General features: G+C 40.0%; 1 protein-coding gene across 2 annotated transcripts in view; it reads right to left on the bottom strand.

Moving 5' to 3' along the window:
* The window catches only part of WLS (Wnt ligand secretion mediator), a 101075-nt gene that overhangs the window by 57073 nt on the left and 30033 nt on the right, over window positions 1–13969 (bottom strand). The window contains exons 2-3 of one of the 2 annotated variants that reach the window (XM_045897434.3): window positions 2059–2202; window positions 1477–1749 (exon numbers count right to left, since the gene is read on the bottom strand). In XM_045897434.3, the coding sequence (XP_045753390.1) occupies window positions 1477–1720 (244 nt within the window). In that variant the 5' untranslated portion in view covers window positions 1721–1749; window positions 2059–2202. The remainder of the gene's footprint in view (window positions 1–1476; window positions 1750–2058; window positions 2203–13969) is intronic. The other variant, XM_045897433.2, reaches the window with a different exon arrangement.

The raw sequence follows: 13969 nt of genomic DNA, 5'->3' as shown, positions 1-13969 counted from the left end.
TAATATACAACTGGGACATAATAAAGTTTGAATGAGTAAATGAATAAATGTGTTGCACAACCAACAAAGATGACAATAGGTAAGAGAATGTGGACATGAGAAATGCGAAATACCACTGGAGGCTTTGGGCTGTTGTGCAAATCTGGATCTTCCCATCAGCCATTCCTTCCATCTAGAATGCTCTTCTGTTTGTCCCCAACCTCACCCCCAACTTCTCGTCAGGGTTTTCACTCTTTAACACTCACTTTACATATCTATTTGCTCAGCTCTACACACACACACACACACACACACACACCCCCAAGGCAGTCTTCCTTTACCATGTTCTAAAACCTTTTCTTTGTATTTCCACAGCCTCCTGCGCATACTTTGGTTGCAGCCCCTAGCACCTCACACCGACATGATCGTTTATTTGCCCATCATTGCACTTGACTGTAAGCCCCTTAAAGGACAGTGTCTTCACCTGTATCCATATGTCTAGCCATCACCACGGTGCCTGGCAGTAGTAGGCCCTCCAAAATGGTTTAAAATAACGGGTAAGAGACTGAATGAATGGAGGGGGCTCTCCATTCTGGAAATTATCTCAGCATATCTATTTGTTCCCGGTAAGATGTCCACCAAGCACATACACTGGCAACTCCTAAACAAAACAAATCTAATGATTATATATGGAGATTATTGATGATACAGGAAAATTAGAATTAGAAAAAGTGCTTTAATCCAAGGACTGGCCCCAGGCAAAGAGGTCTCCAACACACTTCTTTCTCTTTCCAACTCACCCCTGATACTGTGTCAGTAAAAAAATGTTTTCTTCTCAACCTAAGGTTCCCTATACTGTTCTCAGATGCCACATATAATCTCCTCCTCATGAAATGTTTCTATGTCCCATGCCCTCAGAATCTTGAGCCACAAGTGAGTAAGCTACAAAAAACAAAAACGAAACAAAACAAAAAAACTAACCCTGGTTTTATGGGAAAATGAGTGCTCATGGGTTGGCATTCCCATTTTGACAGGGATCTTTACTAAGATGATGGCTTTTCTCAAAGCCTAGTGGGAAAAGACATTTTGAAACATGGGTCCTTTCAGAAATCCTCAAATCACTTTGCTGGGGTGAGCTCCATCCTAACACTACAAAGGTGATGAAACTTGGCGGTTAGGGCAAGGCTCTGAAGCCAGGCCGCCTGGGTTTGAATCCTAGCACTTCCACTCTCTCACCTTTGACTGTGAACAACCTCATGGGGGCCCAAGGTTTCTATCCGGAGAATGAAATAGTAAGACCTACCTCACTAAATTGCTAGGGATAGGAAATGGGTTAGTACAAGTAGGATATTCAGAAAAGGGCTTAACAAGTAGTAAGTAGTCGGTAATTTTCTGTTCTTAATATTCTCATTTTACTGTTATTAGAACTGGCTCTGAGAGAACCAGAAGAGAGAAAGTGTCCAAGGTAGGAAAGGAGTGAGAAGAAAGAACACTTACTGATTTGGTTGTTCAGCTTGAAAGCGATGTCCAGCTGCAGGATAAACAGCATGAATTGGAACCAAGGACTCATCTCCATGGAGGGAAGGGGGATGTGGACCGAAAACACAATGTCATTGGCTTCGATTTCCCTTGGGATTGCTTCCTCGATGTCTCGGATCTTGTCGCATTGGTTGGGTCCCCAGGGCATTAGCCATTTTGTCTTGTGATGGTTTTTACGGACATCCACACATTTCACCGACATGTAGGACACTGCCGTCGTGGGCCCCGGGGCTGAAAAGAAAAGGTTTTTCTGTTTTAGAAAAATCATCCACTGAAGTGCTCATTTTGGGGCTAACATTTGCCTCCAATGTTCATACTGCCTTCTCTAATTGGGATCAGTAATCCCTGGGGATCCCCTAAATCCGGGTGAGGATCCTTCAGTGACCTCCACAGGTGTCATAAAGCATCTCCAAGAGTCTTCCCATTAGGCTTTCAATCACTGTCATTTTCATTGAAAGAATACGTTTGTAACCACTTTGGTTCAGTGACTTCCTTACTCCAAACAAAGGTCACAAAAATCAACTGTGCTTCCGTTCCCACCTGCCTGAGGGCGTGGAGGGCTCCGGGACTTCACAGAGCACAGTGTCTGAAGTCAGATGACCTGCGTCTGAAGCCTGGTTGAACAACGGACTGCCAGTTCATCTTGGGTAAATTGGTGAAATCTCGTAGTTTCAGGACCCTCATCTGAGAAACAAGATGGTTAGTTTCTAAGACAGTTGGTTTCTAAGATTCTCCTTAGTTCTAACACTGCATTTGATGGAGAGAAAGAACTACGTTGACCTCAGGCCCTCACTTAGTGTGGTAACTGTCAGAGGTGGGGACAGAAGCAGACTATACCGCAGAGGTATCCAATCCATGCATTTGATCTGTGCACTTCAAAAGCGATCATCACATTTGAACTATACAACATTAAAAAAAAAAAAACCACACCATTTTGTGATTATAAAACGGTTACAGGATTATAAAAGAAAATCTGCAAAATACAGAAATTTTAAAGTTCAAAACAACATAAACCCAAAATCCCACTAGAGGGAAGTAACCACGGTCAGAAAAACATCAAAATACTAGCTTTTCTATGAGCGTGTAATTAGATAAAAATTTATAAACAAATTACATTATAGAACTTTAAAACACACACTAATATTAACATATATTTCTATAAAATAGGATCACACCATGCGTAGTTTTAGGGCTTCTCTTTTTTATTCATGTAAAGAAGCAGAGTAGCCAGTGGTGAGTCCCACCAACTCTGGAGCCGACCTGCTTCTGTCACCAATAACCCACACTAAGAAGGGTGGGTGAATTTGGGTGAATGATTAAACCTATCAGTGTATTAATTTTATCATTTCTTAAATGGCAATAATAATAGTATGTACCTCTGCGAGTCAGTGTATACATTAACAAGTGAACATGAAAAGTACAAAACAGGGGCACCTGGGTGGCTCAGTAGGTTAAGCATCTGACTCTTGATTTCAGCTCAGGTTATGATTTCAGGGTCATGAGATCAAGCTCAGTGTGGGGCTCTGCATTAGGCATGGAGCCTGCTTAAAATCTCTCTCCTTCTTCCTCTGCCCCTCCCCCCCATGCTCTCTCTAAAAAAAAGTGCAAAATATTAGCTATTATAAATATTTTCTATATAATTAAAATTTTTCAACTAGTGTTTGCAAAATAATCAGTCACAGGATATATCAAATTTAATCTACCTAACCTAATTCCTCCCCCCCAAGCTTGTAAAGGTTGTCTATAAATAAGAATAATTCTTTGCCTAATATTTTTTGCTAGTAATTTATCTTAACTTTTCCATCTGCTGTCTAAATTTGTTTACAGCATATTTAAATGTAGAGAAGTTCCAGATTTTATAGAATATCTCTTTACCTGGGGTGCCTGGGTGGCTCAGTCAGTTAAGTGTCTGACTCTGGCTCAGGTCATGATCTCAGAGTCCTGGGATCAGCCCTGCATATCTGGCTCCGTGCTCAGCAGGGAGTCTGCTTCTCCCTCTGCGCACCCCCCCCAACTCATGTGCACTCTCTCTCTCAAATAAATAAAAATAAAATATTTTAAAAATAAATAATAGGGGCACCTGGGTGGCTCAGATGGTTAAGCATCTGCCTTTGGCTCAGGTCATGATCCCAGGGTCCTGGGATCGAGCCCCACGGGTTCCTGGCTCAGCAGGGAGTTTGCTTCTCCCTTTCCCTCTGCCTCTCCTCCTCTTCATGCTCTCTTTCTCTGTATCTCTCGGACTCAAATGAATAAATAAAGTCTTTAAAAATTTTAAAATAAAAATAAAAATAAAAAATAAATAAAATCTTCTAAAAAAAGAATATCTCTTTAGCTTTATGTTTTCCCCATGCTTCTGTGCTTAGACCTTCTTTATCTCCAATTCAATAAACAGCCACCTTTATTAATTTCGTTATATTTTTTTTACTATTTCACGTTTTAAAATATTTAAATAGTTGATATATCTAAAATTTGTTGTGATGTAAAAGATGAATTGAGGTCCCAAAGCTTTATTTTTTCTAAATGTTTAAATTATTCTTTACTGAACAGACTCTCTTTTCTTGTTGATTTATGACATCACCTTTATCTTATGTATACCTATAGATGGTTTTGGACAATCTGCTCTCTTTTTTTTTTTTTTTAAAGATTTTATTTATTTATTTGAGAGAGAGAATGAGAGACAGAGAGCACGAGAGGGAAGAGAGCAGAGAGAGAAGCAGACCCCTCGCAGAGCAGGGAGCCCAACGCGGGACTCGATCCCGGGACTCCAGGATCATGACCTGAGCCAAAGGCAGTTGCTTAACCAACTGAGCCACCCAGGCGCCCCCAATCTGCTCTATTTCATGTATTGGACTGTCAGTTCATGGCTTAATACAACACTGTTTTGAATCCTATAAGTTGATGGTTTGTATCAATATCTGACAGAGTAAATCCCCTCCCCCAATCCATTTCAAATTTATCCTTTTTATCCTTTTGCTGGGATTTGATTGAAATTACATTAAATCTACAATGTGGACAGAATTGGCATCCTTTCCCAATAATTTAGTTTTCCTATCCAAGAACAGTGATTGCTTCTCCATTAACTGGAGTCCATTTTTCTATCTCTGAAAATTTTTGCAGCTTTCTTCATATGGGTCCTGCTAGTACTTTTAAAACTATTTTTTTATTTTTATATTTATATTTATAATATATATCTCTGAAAATGAGCAGGGAAAGGAAAACAGTATAGATTATGATGGTTTAAATATGTTTAATTCTGTGCATATGATAACTGGCATACTGTGATTTCACACCTTTTATGAGCAGAAATCATTTCTTATGTAATAGAGATCAGGTAACAACTAGAGAAATACATAAAGCAGAGAAAAGTCACTTAGGAAGCAAAAGTGTGGGGGTGCCTGGCTGGCTCAGTCAGTGGAGCGTGCAACTCTTGATCTCGGGGTTGTGGGTTCAAGCGCCATGGTGGGTATAGAGTTTACTTAAAAAAATAAAATCTTAAAAAAAGGGGGGGGGAGGCAAAAGTTTTTGCCCTGCTTCTAATGCTCAAATACATTTTTTTCCTATCCATAAATATCTGTTCTAATGGTAAAGTTTTAGTAAAATGTTATGTTTGCAGTAAGTTGTGGCAATGTGTGCTCAAACGTACCAGAAAACACAGCTCAACTAAACTCTAGCTTAAAATCCTTCAGTGCACCACAGAGTCACCACTAATCCATGCAAGGGACGTTTTTCTTTAAAACTCAAAACTGTATCACAAAGACATCTTACACCTAATCCACCTAAAATCAGGCATCTGGGTTATTAGAAATACGAATCAATTAAACTTAGGTTATCCTGACTTAGCCAAATAGCCCTCCCTGACACTAGAAAAACCAAATGGTACATTTAACTGAACCCTTTTTAATGTGGCTGAAGAAATAAACAGGGAGACAAAACTCATGAACTCTATTTTTGGCTAACATACTCAAACTGACTATTTGCTGCAGAAAATAGTTACTACATTTTAAAACTTCGATTCTTCTAAAATGAACCTAACCTTTTTTCATTTCTTTTCTTCCCCTCCCCACTTTTGAAAAACAAGTCTCTCCCTCCTTAGACCAAAATGAAAAATAACTAGCTGAGTTCCTCAGCTAAGCTCCAAAACCACATTCCAAACTTAATAACAGAGAAGCTGAACACTTTACGGGCACAAAGGCTGCATTTTTAATGGACACAGTGAACGCCTGCCTTTGTAGCAGCCTGAATTATTTTCATTCTTTCATTAGCCTAGTGTATCTTGCATAAAGAAAAAAATCCCAGGAATACTAATATTTTCATAAATCTCATGGCAGTGAACTTGGAGAAGCCTCAAGTGCATCTCAAGCTGTATTATGGGAATCACAAATATTTTTCTTCACTTGAATAAATTAGTCCTCTAGTCTCTAGTCTCAGAAATCTTTTACATAACTTAAAAACCTAAAGGTAGGGTGCCTGGGTGGCTCAGTCGTTAAGCGTCTGCCTTCGGCTCAGGTCATGATCCCAGGGTCCTGGGATCGAGCCCTGCATCGGGCTCCCTGCTCAGCAGGGAGCCTGCTTCTCCCTCTCCCACTCCCCCTGTTTGTGTTCCTGCTCTCGCTGTCTCTCTCTCTGTCAAATAAATAAATAAAAATCTTAAAAAAAAAAAACCTAAAGGTAATTCAACATTTTCAATTTTTCCAGTAGTGCTCAAAAGGCAAAACGTTCTTTTTGAGAAAGTAAATCAACATTCTGATATTCAAACATGGACAGTTAATGTTCTCCCAATAATATATTTACAACTTAAGAGAACTTCCTATACCAGCTGAAAGCAAATTCCCAGATGTTTCTTTAAGTAGAAAGCCTATCAAAGTAAACTAAAAACAAAGCTTATAGCTAGTAGAAAGGATTTTCACTAGCTATAGCCAAAATTGTGAGTACATGGATCACAAAACAGTGTCTAAATTTTTTTTAAAAGTTTGATTTCTATCTTTAAATAAAAAAAAAAAAAGAAATCTGAGGGATTTTACTGTAAGAGGAAAGAATAAAATGGGAAATATCGAAATGTTTACCTGCAACCTTTGAAGACACCACAATCAACTAACTAACAGGTATATGTGCTGAAGGCCCTACTTGGTCACTAGCATGGTTCTAGGGATTAATAGAGTTTGTATATTTAAGAAGGGACTGGATGGATTCAGGTCAACAAACTGAGTCATGTTTGCTCAGGTGAAAGCTAAAAATAACCACTCCTCAGTATTCCTAGGATAGTAACGCAGTATCACCCAGCTGCCTCAGCACACATTTTAAGTGTCCCGTCTACCTATCCATAGCATTTAATCGGGCGGGAAAAAAATGGGCCAAAAGCTACTTCAACATCAGTACAATTTAGTAGTCAGAGCAATCTGGCCAAAAATGAATGTGCCCAGGCACTGCGATTTGGTTAACTTATGGTAGGTTAAGACAGCATTCAGACCATGCACAGAAGTCATAAAACCATGAGCTCTTCTTTGAAAGCTCTGACCTGTTTTGATTCAGTTCTCTTTACTATGTCAAACATAGGCCATTTTCCCCTTCCTTTTCTGTACTTCAACTGCCAGTATTTTTGGCCTCTGCCTCTCCCACTGCAGTACAGGAATTGCGATATGTGATACTGTATGACATTTAATTTTAAAGGGTTATGAAATCAGTAAGACTTCTAATTCAAGGTTGTGAAAAACTGCCCAAACACCTCTTGATGCCTCTTTGAAAATCCAGTGGCTCCTCAATGACATACATTACAAAGGTTCATTCTACATTCACCAAATGTGTCTTGAGTACCTACTACGCGCTAGGCAATGTTAGGTGCTACAGTGAACCCAACAGACATCAGCCATCCAGCCAGGTGGAACGCACAAATAATGGGGGGAACCAGGCGATAAATCATAATTACAGCAAAAAGTAATTATAATTGTGGATGCTACATTTACCCTGACATTACCTGCGAAAGGGCAACAGAAAGATACTTGGGAGGTAAGAGACATGAATTCACTAGAATGAGGTAAAAATTCCAGTCATCATTACAACATAACCTTGAGTAAAAATGCAAGTGAACAATGACTATACTCCTTTTGGAACAATATTGACTCCAGTCAGCTTCCTGTTATAGCATCTCAAATGGTTGTCCAGTTTACAAATTACCAGCTAGCCAACCGCGACCGCTATCATGCTCAAAGTTGAGTCAACATCAAATCATTAGCCCCTACTCTCTCCAGAACCTGTAATTAAAGAGTTGGAAAGAGATACAAGACTTAGTTGCCTCCTAGAAAAGTTAAAATAAAATTAAAACAACATGCTGACATGACACATGGTCTCCGTTTAAGCCAACGCAGACTATTTCTTTCTTTGCTTTATTACAAGTAAAGAATCTTCCTTTAGCAATCATCTAGGAGTATCACTATTATGTGGGCATCGGGCTAACTAAAGATAGAGACAAATGACAGCCCCAGACCCCAAGTTGCTCACAGTCGAGTGTGGGCGGTGGAGAAGTTGGCAGAGAAGTACCTCCTGATTGAAACTTGCTCGGACAGAGGTTTGTGGGGGACGCACCAGCTGTAACAGAGGCCTGGGGGGGGATGGGGGGGATGGGCACTGCTTCAGCAGGCCTGGACTTAGCCTCCAAAGACAGCAGGTGCTGGTTAGCCAGGGGAAAGGGGGGGATGCCGAGTGGGGAAGACGCTGAAGAAGAGCAGGTGCTAGACTGCAGGCTATCTAGAACATCGTGAATTCTGCAGATGTCTGCACTTGAGTATTAAAATTTACAAAGAGCTCATTTGAGAGTTGAAAATGCACACACCCTAACTTTGTTTGCTTACTTTAACCAGTGACATCGCTCTACTAGGTGCCTTGACTTCTGCTCCCCACGGCCTCTGCTCCATTCTGCAAAGCAGTGGAAGGAAGAATAATAAAGAGATCCATGGATAACAAAGAAATTGTATTTAGGGGGAATCTTTCCTTCCAAGACGCCCATCTCTGTCCTACAGGCAGCCACAAGGCCAGACATGAACTCTGCTGGAAGGAGGAGCAAGAGGGTGGTGGGGAGGAAATGGCAAAGTTCTGGCTCCTATTTTGGCAACTGGGCCTCTGAGGAGCCTTTGAAGTCTAGATCATCTAATCTGGAGGAGGAATGTCTTCCTGCAACAAAGACGGTATGTTTTTTTTTAAAGATTTTATTTATTTATTTGACAGAGAGAGAGAGACAGTACACGCAAGGGGGCCGGCAGGCAGAGGCAGAGGGAGAGGGAGAAGCAGGCTCTCTGCTGAGCAACGTGGGATGGGGGGAGCTCGATCCCAGGACCCTGAGATCATGACCTGAGCTGAAGGCAGACGCTTAACTAACCAAGCCTCCCAGCGCCCCAACAAAGATGATATTTCAAGATTAATCTGCTTTGGGCTACAAGGGAAAGGAATGTGCAGAACAGACCAGTTAAAAGGCTAAGTCATGCTTACAAACACGAAAAATCAGAAACCCTCAATTTGAAAAAGTCATGATTTTAAGTAAAAATGGTCCAAAATTTAGAAATCTTTAGAGAATTCTGCTTTCACCATAGCAGTTAGCTAACAGATATGAAAACAAAACTATTCGCCCTGACTTAACATACAGACAACTGCTAACAGATTCCTTCCTCTACTGACTCAAGGAGGTTGCTCTCACTCCTGAAATCTAGCGTCAGTTAAAAATCAGCTGTCATGATTTCTGCACCTGTAAAAATACAAATGCTTTATTTATTTATTTTTTTAATAATGTCATTTATTTTCTACCTCATTCCTAAAAGATTTTGAGGTACTAGGAAGTAGATAGTAGACTTTATTTAATAAAAAAAATAAAAGAATTGAGGCTGATTTACAAGGACAGGATTACTGTTGGGTGGGGGTGGGGGGCAGGCACTAAGAACGACTTGGCCGAGGTCCACATCTACAAAAGGAGAGAACAAAAAGCAGTAGCTGAATGTGAGCCCCCACAACAGTCACATGAGCTACTTTTCATTTTGTAACGTAGACAGACCGTAGACAAAACTTCCACTGCCTCACAATGAATGGGATTTATAATTCATTCAAGATTATATACTCAAATCGGTTCTAAGCTTTTCCTTCTGAACATCTATGTTTGTCTTAATGAGAACTTATAGGAAAGGTACTGGGCATTCAGGCCCTTGGAGAACTCCAGGCTTTGTTCATGATTTTTTGATGCTCCTCAGGGAGGGGAGGAGCCAAGGAGGGGAAAAGGAACATAGGTGGCAGAAACCAAGGAGACCAGATGAATTTCTGATATTTATGCAACTACAGTTTTCATTCAAAGCCCCCCTCCCCGAAAGCACTTATTTAACATAAAAGAAACTTCAGCTAAATTTAGAAATTAGCTTTTAAATGTGTTCAATTGAGTTCCCTCAAAGATTCTGCCTCCCTTTCTCAAGCTCAAAAACCTCCTGCTTTATTTCTCGTTAAAAGGAAATGTGTGGGATATACTGTACAAATGAAGTAACCAGATCATGTTCTCTGAGTTGTGAGGGAGGGGTTAGACCACTAGCAATTCCTTGAGCCAATTCTGTTTATGGTTCCCTCCAGGTCAGTTCCTAAAAAGATTTCTTCGTGTCTGCTATCCCAGGTATCCAAGTTGTAGAATGTCCCAGTAGAATGACCACTTCAAAATTTTCAGCTAAAGAAAGTGTAAATAATTGTGTTAAACTGACTTAGTGCTTCAGAATTAACCAACTCAGTCTGTTAATTCCTTTCCTGAAATTGCTCCGAAGTTATAACGGTCAGACATTCACTCTACTTATGCCACTGACTTTGAAGATGAAATTCTCCTATACTTCAACTATACCAATTAAATCTCACTACTAGATTACTAACCGAAATATTATGTCACAATTCCATCTCAATTACTGGGGGACTGAGAGTGGGTCTGCAGGGCCACGACCTGGAGAAATGATTTTCTGAATGACCCTAGCTATGCCCTAGTGCATGTAACGGGGTATGCTGAGTGAAATGTAATTCATTCTTGCCAGTAATTTTCAGTAAGTAGTTAATTATGCTAACATCTGTTCCAGGAAAGCTAAATTTTTAAACACAGCAGAACATTCCTCTACACTAAACTACCACCACCAAAACACACATACACACACATGCACACCACACAGCAGCGTTGAATGCAAAGTTATTTGTATGGTACACACAAAAGTCAAACACTTATTTAAAAATAGTTCCCTACAACACAAACTCATGGATAAATGACACAGACATTTTGACGACGGCAAAGTCTCAGAAATTGTAGCAAACACTTGCGTAATTCATTCTGATAAAAAATATTGAAAAATATTATATGTTTTCATCTTAGGCTGATGAGAATTTTAAATGCTTGGCCTGCAACCTCAATTGTTCTGGAGCCAAAGATGTAACAGCTTTGAAGAACAGAAGAATTACTCTATATTTGTCAGAATCTACGCGGCAAGCAAGCAGCACCACTTGGCTTCCATTACTTGCCTGGCTTGGATCCCGTGGAAATGAGGATCGTTGGAACCAAGAGGAAAAAAATTAGAGTGCTTTGGGACACAGAGCCAAACTCTTACATAGTATCTGAAATGCTGTGGTAAACATGAAATTACTTTAGGCTCAAGATAGGTGCTATTTTGAGGTTTGTTGTTTTTTTTAATCTCTTTGAAAAAATAATAAAATGCACATAAAGGGCCCTGCACAAAAGGGCGCATGAAATCTACTGACCATTAGATGGGCTATTTGGGGAAGAAATCCCAAATCCTGAATTCAGATTAAAAAACTGACCCTCACTTTTAACATCCAGCAGCAAAGAGAGACTAAATCGGGAAGCTCAACGTAAGTACATTAAATTACTAATTCTAACCTCTACCTCTGAAAAATGCCTGCAATTAGTGTTTTTCCATCACTCTAGAAATATTCAAAACAGCAAAAATTAAATGCACATGAAGTAAACACAAAAGACCTCCACAGAAAAACCAAATGGCTCATCTGTTGATGCTATTGCTCATTGCTCGGCAAACTCAGTCATCTGGGCTGAAGTTTTGAATTTGTGCCAACGCTTCAAAATCAGCCACCTTTTAGCCAAAAGGCTGTGGAAGGTAGCCAAGACCACCTATGGAAAGTGAATTATAGCATCTTATAATTTACTACCTTGGCTATGATCTCATAAACCCAGCATGGAGGGTGAACCAGCTCTTGTGTGGGAAATCTCTCAGAGCTCGGGAGGGGGTGGGAGGGCTCCCAAGTAGGGGTGACAAAAAGGTGGGCAACTGGCCCTACTTCAAGAGCAAGTTTGCCACCAGCACACTTTTGTATTAAAATTTTAGGGTTAGGAAAGCCCCCAATAAACACTGTAGGAGAAACAGCCACTTTGTTCTGAAATACCTGTTACACTCTATAAAATTTCACACATTTGCTATCTATAATTTATAAATTACAAATATTCTACTTTTGTCAATATTGTCAGTGTTAATAATAAACACAAATACTAACTAATATGTGGATTGTGCATTACATTTTATAAAGCACTTTCACATGCTTGGATCGTCTAATCCTCACAGGAAACAGGTCAGTCATGAAAACGACCCCCACTGCACATGTGAAGACTGGTGGGTTTCATCCCACCAGCAAGTGGCAGAGCTAGGACTAAAACCACCATCTGACTTCAAATCTAGTGCTCCTTCCAACATACCACACTGCCTCTCAACTGCTCGTTTATTATTAGCTCACCCTATTTATCAGTTCTCTCAAATTACCTGAGAGGTAATGTGCAGGGCAAAGAGATGGATGAGAAAGACTGAATGGGGCCATCGGGCACTTCCTGAAGCTCCACAGACAAGACACGACCCAGTGCTGGACTGGGCACTATACAAAGGGAACCATCGGGATAGCTTATCTGGGCGACTCAGTTGGCCACAGAGTATCTCCACAGAGTTCCTTAAAGGTGGGATAACATGCTGCCAAAAATACCACTCAACTCACTTGAAACTAATGGCTACACTCCCATAATTCACTGGGGTTCAAATTCTGGGCTGGAATGTCAGCCTAGGAAAAATCCAACTCAGAAACACAAGATAGAGCTGCCATGGATGAGTCCATGACACATCTCATAGGCAGAATAAGGGCCAAGGATACAAGTTAGACGCTGGCTAACTTCAGAGAAACCTAACACAGAATTTGCTGGCAATTCAGGTAAAGCCAACAATGGCACAATCTGACTCAGGGAAGGGTGAGTCCCCCATCCATGGAAACATTCAGGAAGTAACTAAATAGATAAAAGCCTGAACTAAGTAAGGTTTTCTCAGTGACACCAGAATGATAACGTCTCCTATTCACACATGTGAAATATTAGGGAATGGAGACTGTAAGACCCAATAAAAAGCTTCATGCAATTTACTGATTTATTTTTCTCTATATTCTTACCCATTTCAGAAAAATAGACAAATCAGTTAAAGGAACAGAATATGGGCCATTCCAAAGGGTCATAGTACAAGCTGAGGCTAAGGTCAAGCAAGACTTGTTAACAGCTTTATCTGAAATTTCGCAAACGCCAGGAATAATCACATCCCCGTCCCTGAATACTCAAATAAAAGGTAAGACCTTAGAACTTCTGAATTCCCTAAAATTGGAGGCAAAGAGGTAAATTTTAAGGGAGACCTGAAATTTTAACAGTCACACTCTTAGGAATTGTTGGTTTTTTTTAAAACACACTAAAATAACAAAATTAAGTAAAATCACTACATAACTGTTAAATATTTTAATATTTTCATCAGTTCTAGGTTCTGGCTCAAGTGCCACCTCCTTTGTTTAATTTGTTAAATGCTTAGAATGTGCCAGCATCTGAGGCCTTCACCAATTTCCCTTCAGTAACAAATGACCCTTACTTCCTCAGATGCCAAGATCACCTGGCCTATGTCTTTACTATAGCATTCCACTTTATTTGCAAACATAGCTCCTGAGAGGAAAGACCACATCTTATTCTTCCTTACGGCACCAAGCATAGAGATTTAAACACGCACATCCTCCAAACCTGAATTAAAGAGACTTTATGTCCTAATAAACACATTAACATTATATTATGCTAATTTAGGGGTGCCTGGCTGGCTCAGTCAGTAGAGTCTGAAACTCTTGATCTCTGGGTTGTGAGTTCAAGCCCCACATTGGGTTGTAGAGATTATTTAAAAACAAAATCTTTAAAAAATAAATAAACAAATAATAGATTATGTTGATTTACCTAACAAGCTTTTATCAAACACCTAAGAGGCATCATTTAAAAAATGCCATAGGGAATTAGATCCATGGCCTGCCTATATGAAAGTACAATTAAGACTGGCATTCTGAGAGTTTGGGAAGCAGCCATGGCTGTCTTCTATGATGCCAACCTCCCAATGCTACTCCTGTTCCCCTGTTCATGTCCACTTAGGAT

The sequence above is a fragment of the Mirounga angustirostris genome, unplaced genomic scaffold (genome assembly GCF_029215605.1).
Source record: "Mirounga angustirostris isolate CCGP_5_RB_7025 unplaced genomic scaffold, mMirAng1.0.hap1 SCAF_4, whole genome shotgun sequence".
Lineage (NCBI taxonomy): Eukaryota > Metazoa > Chordata > Mammalia > Carnivora > Phocidae > Mirounga > Mirounga angustirostris.
This window is presented reverse-complemented; position numbering and strand designations above follow the sequence as displayed.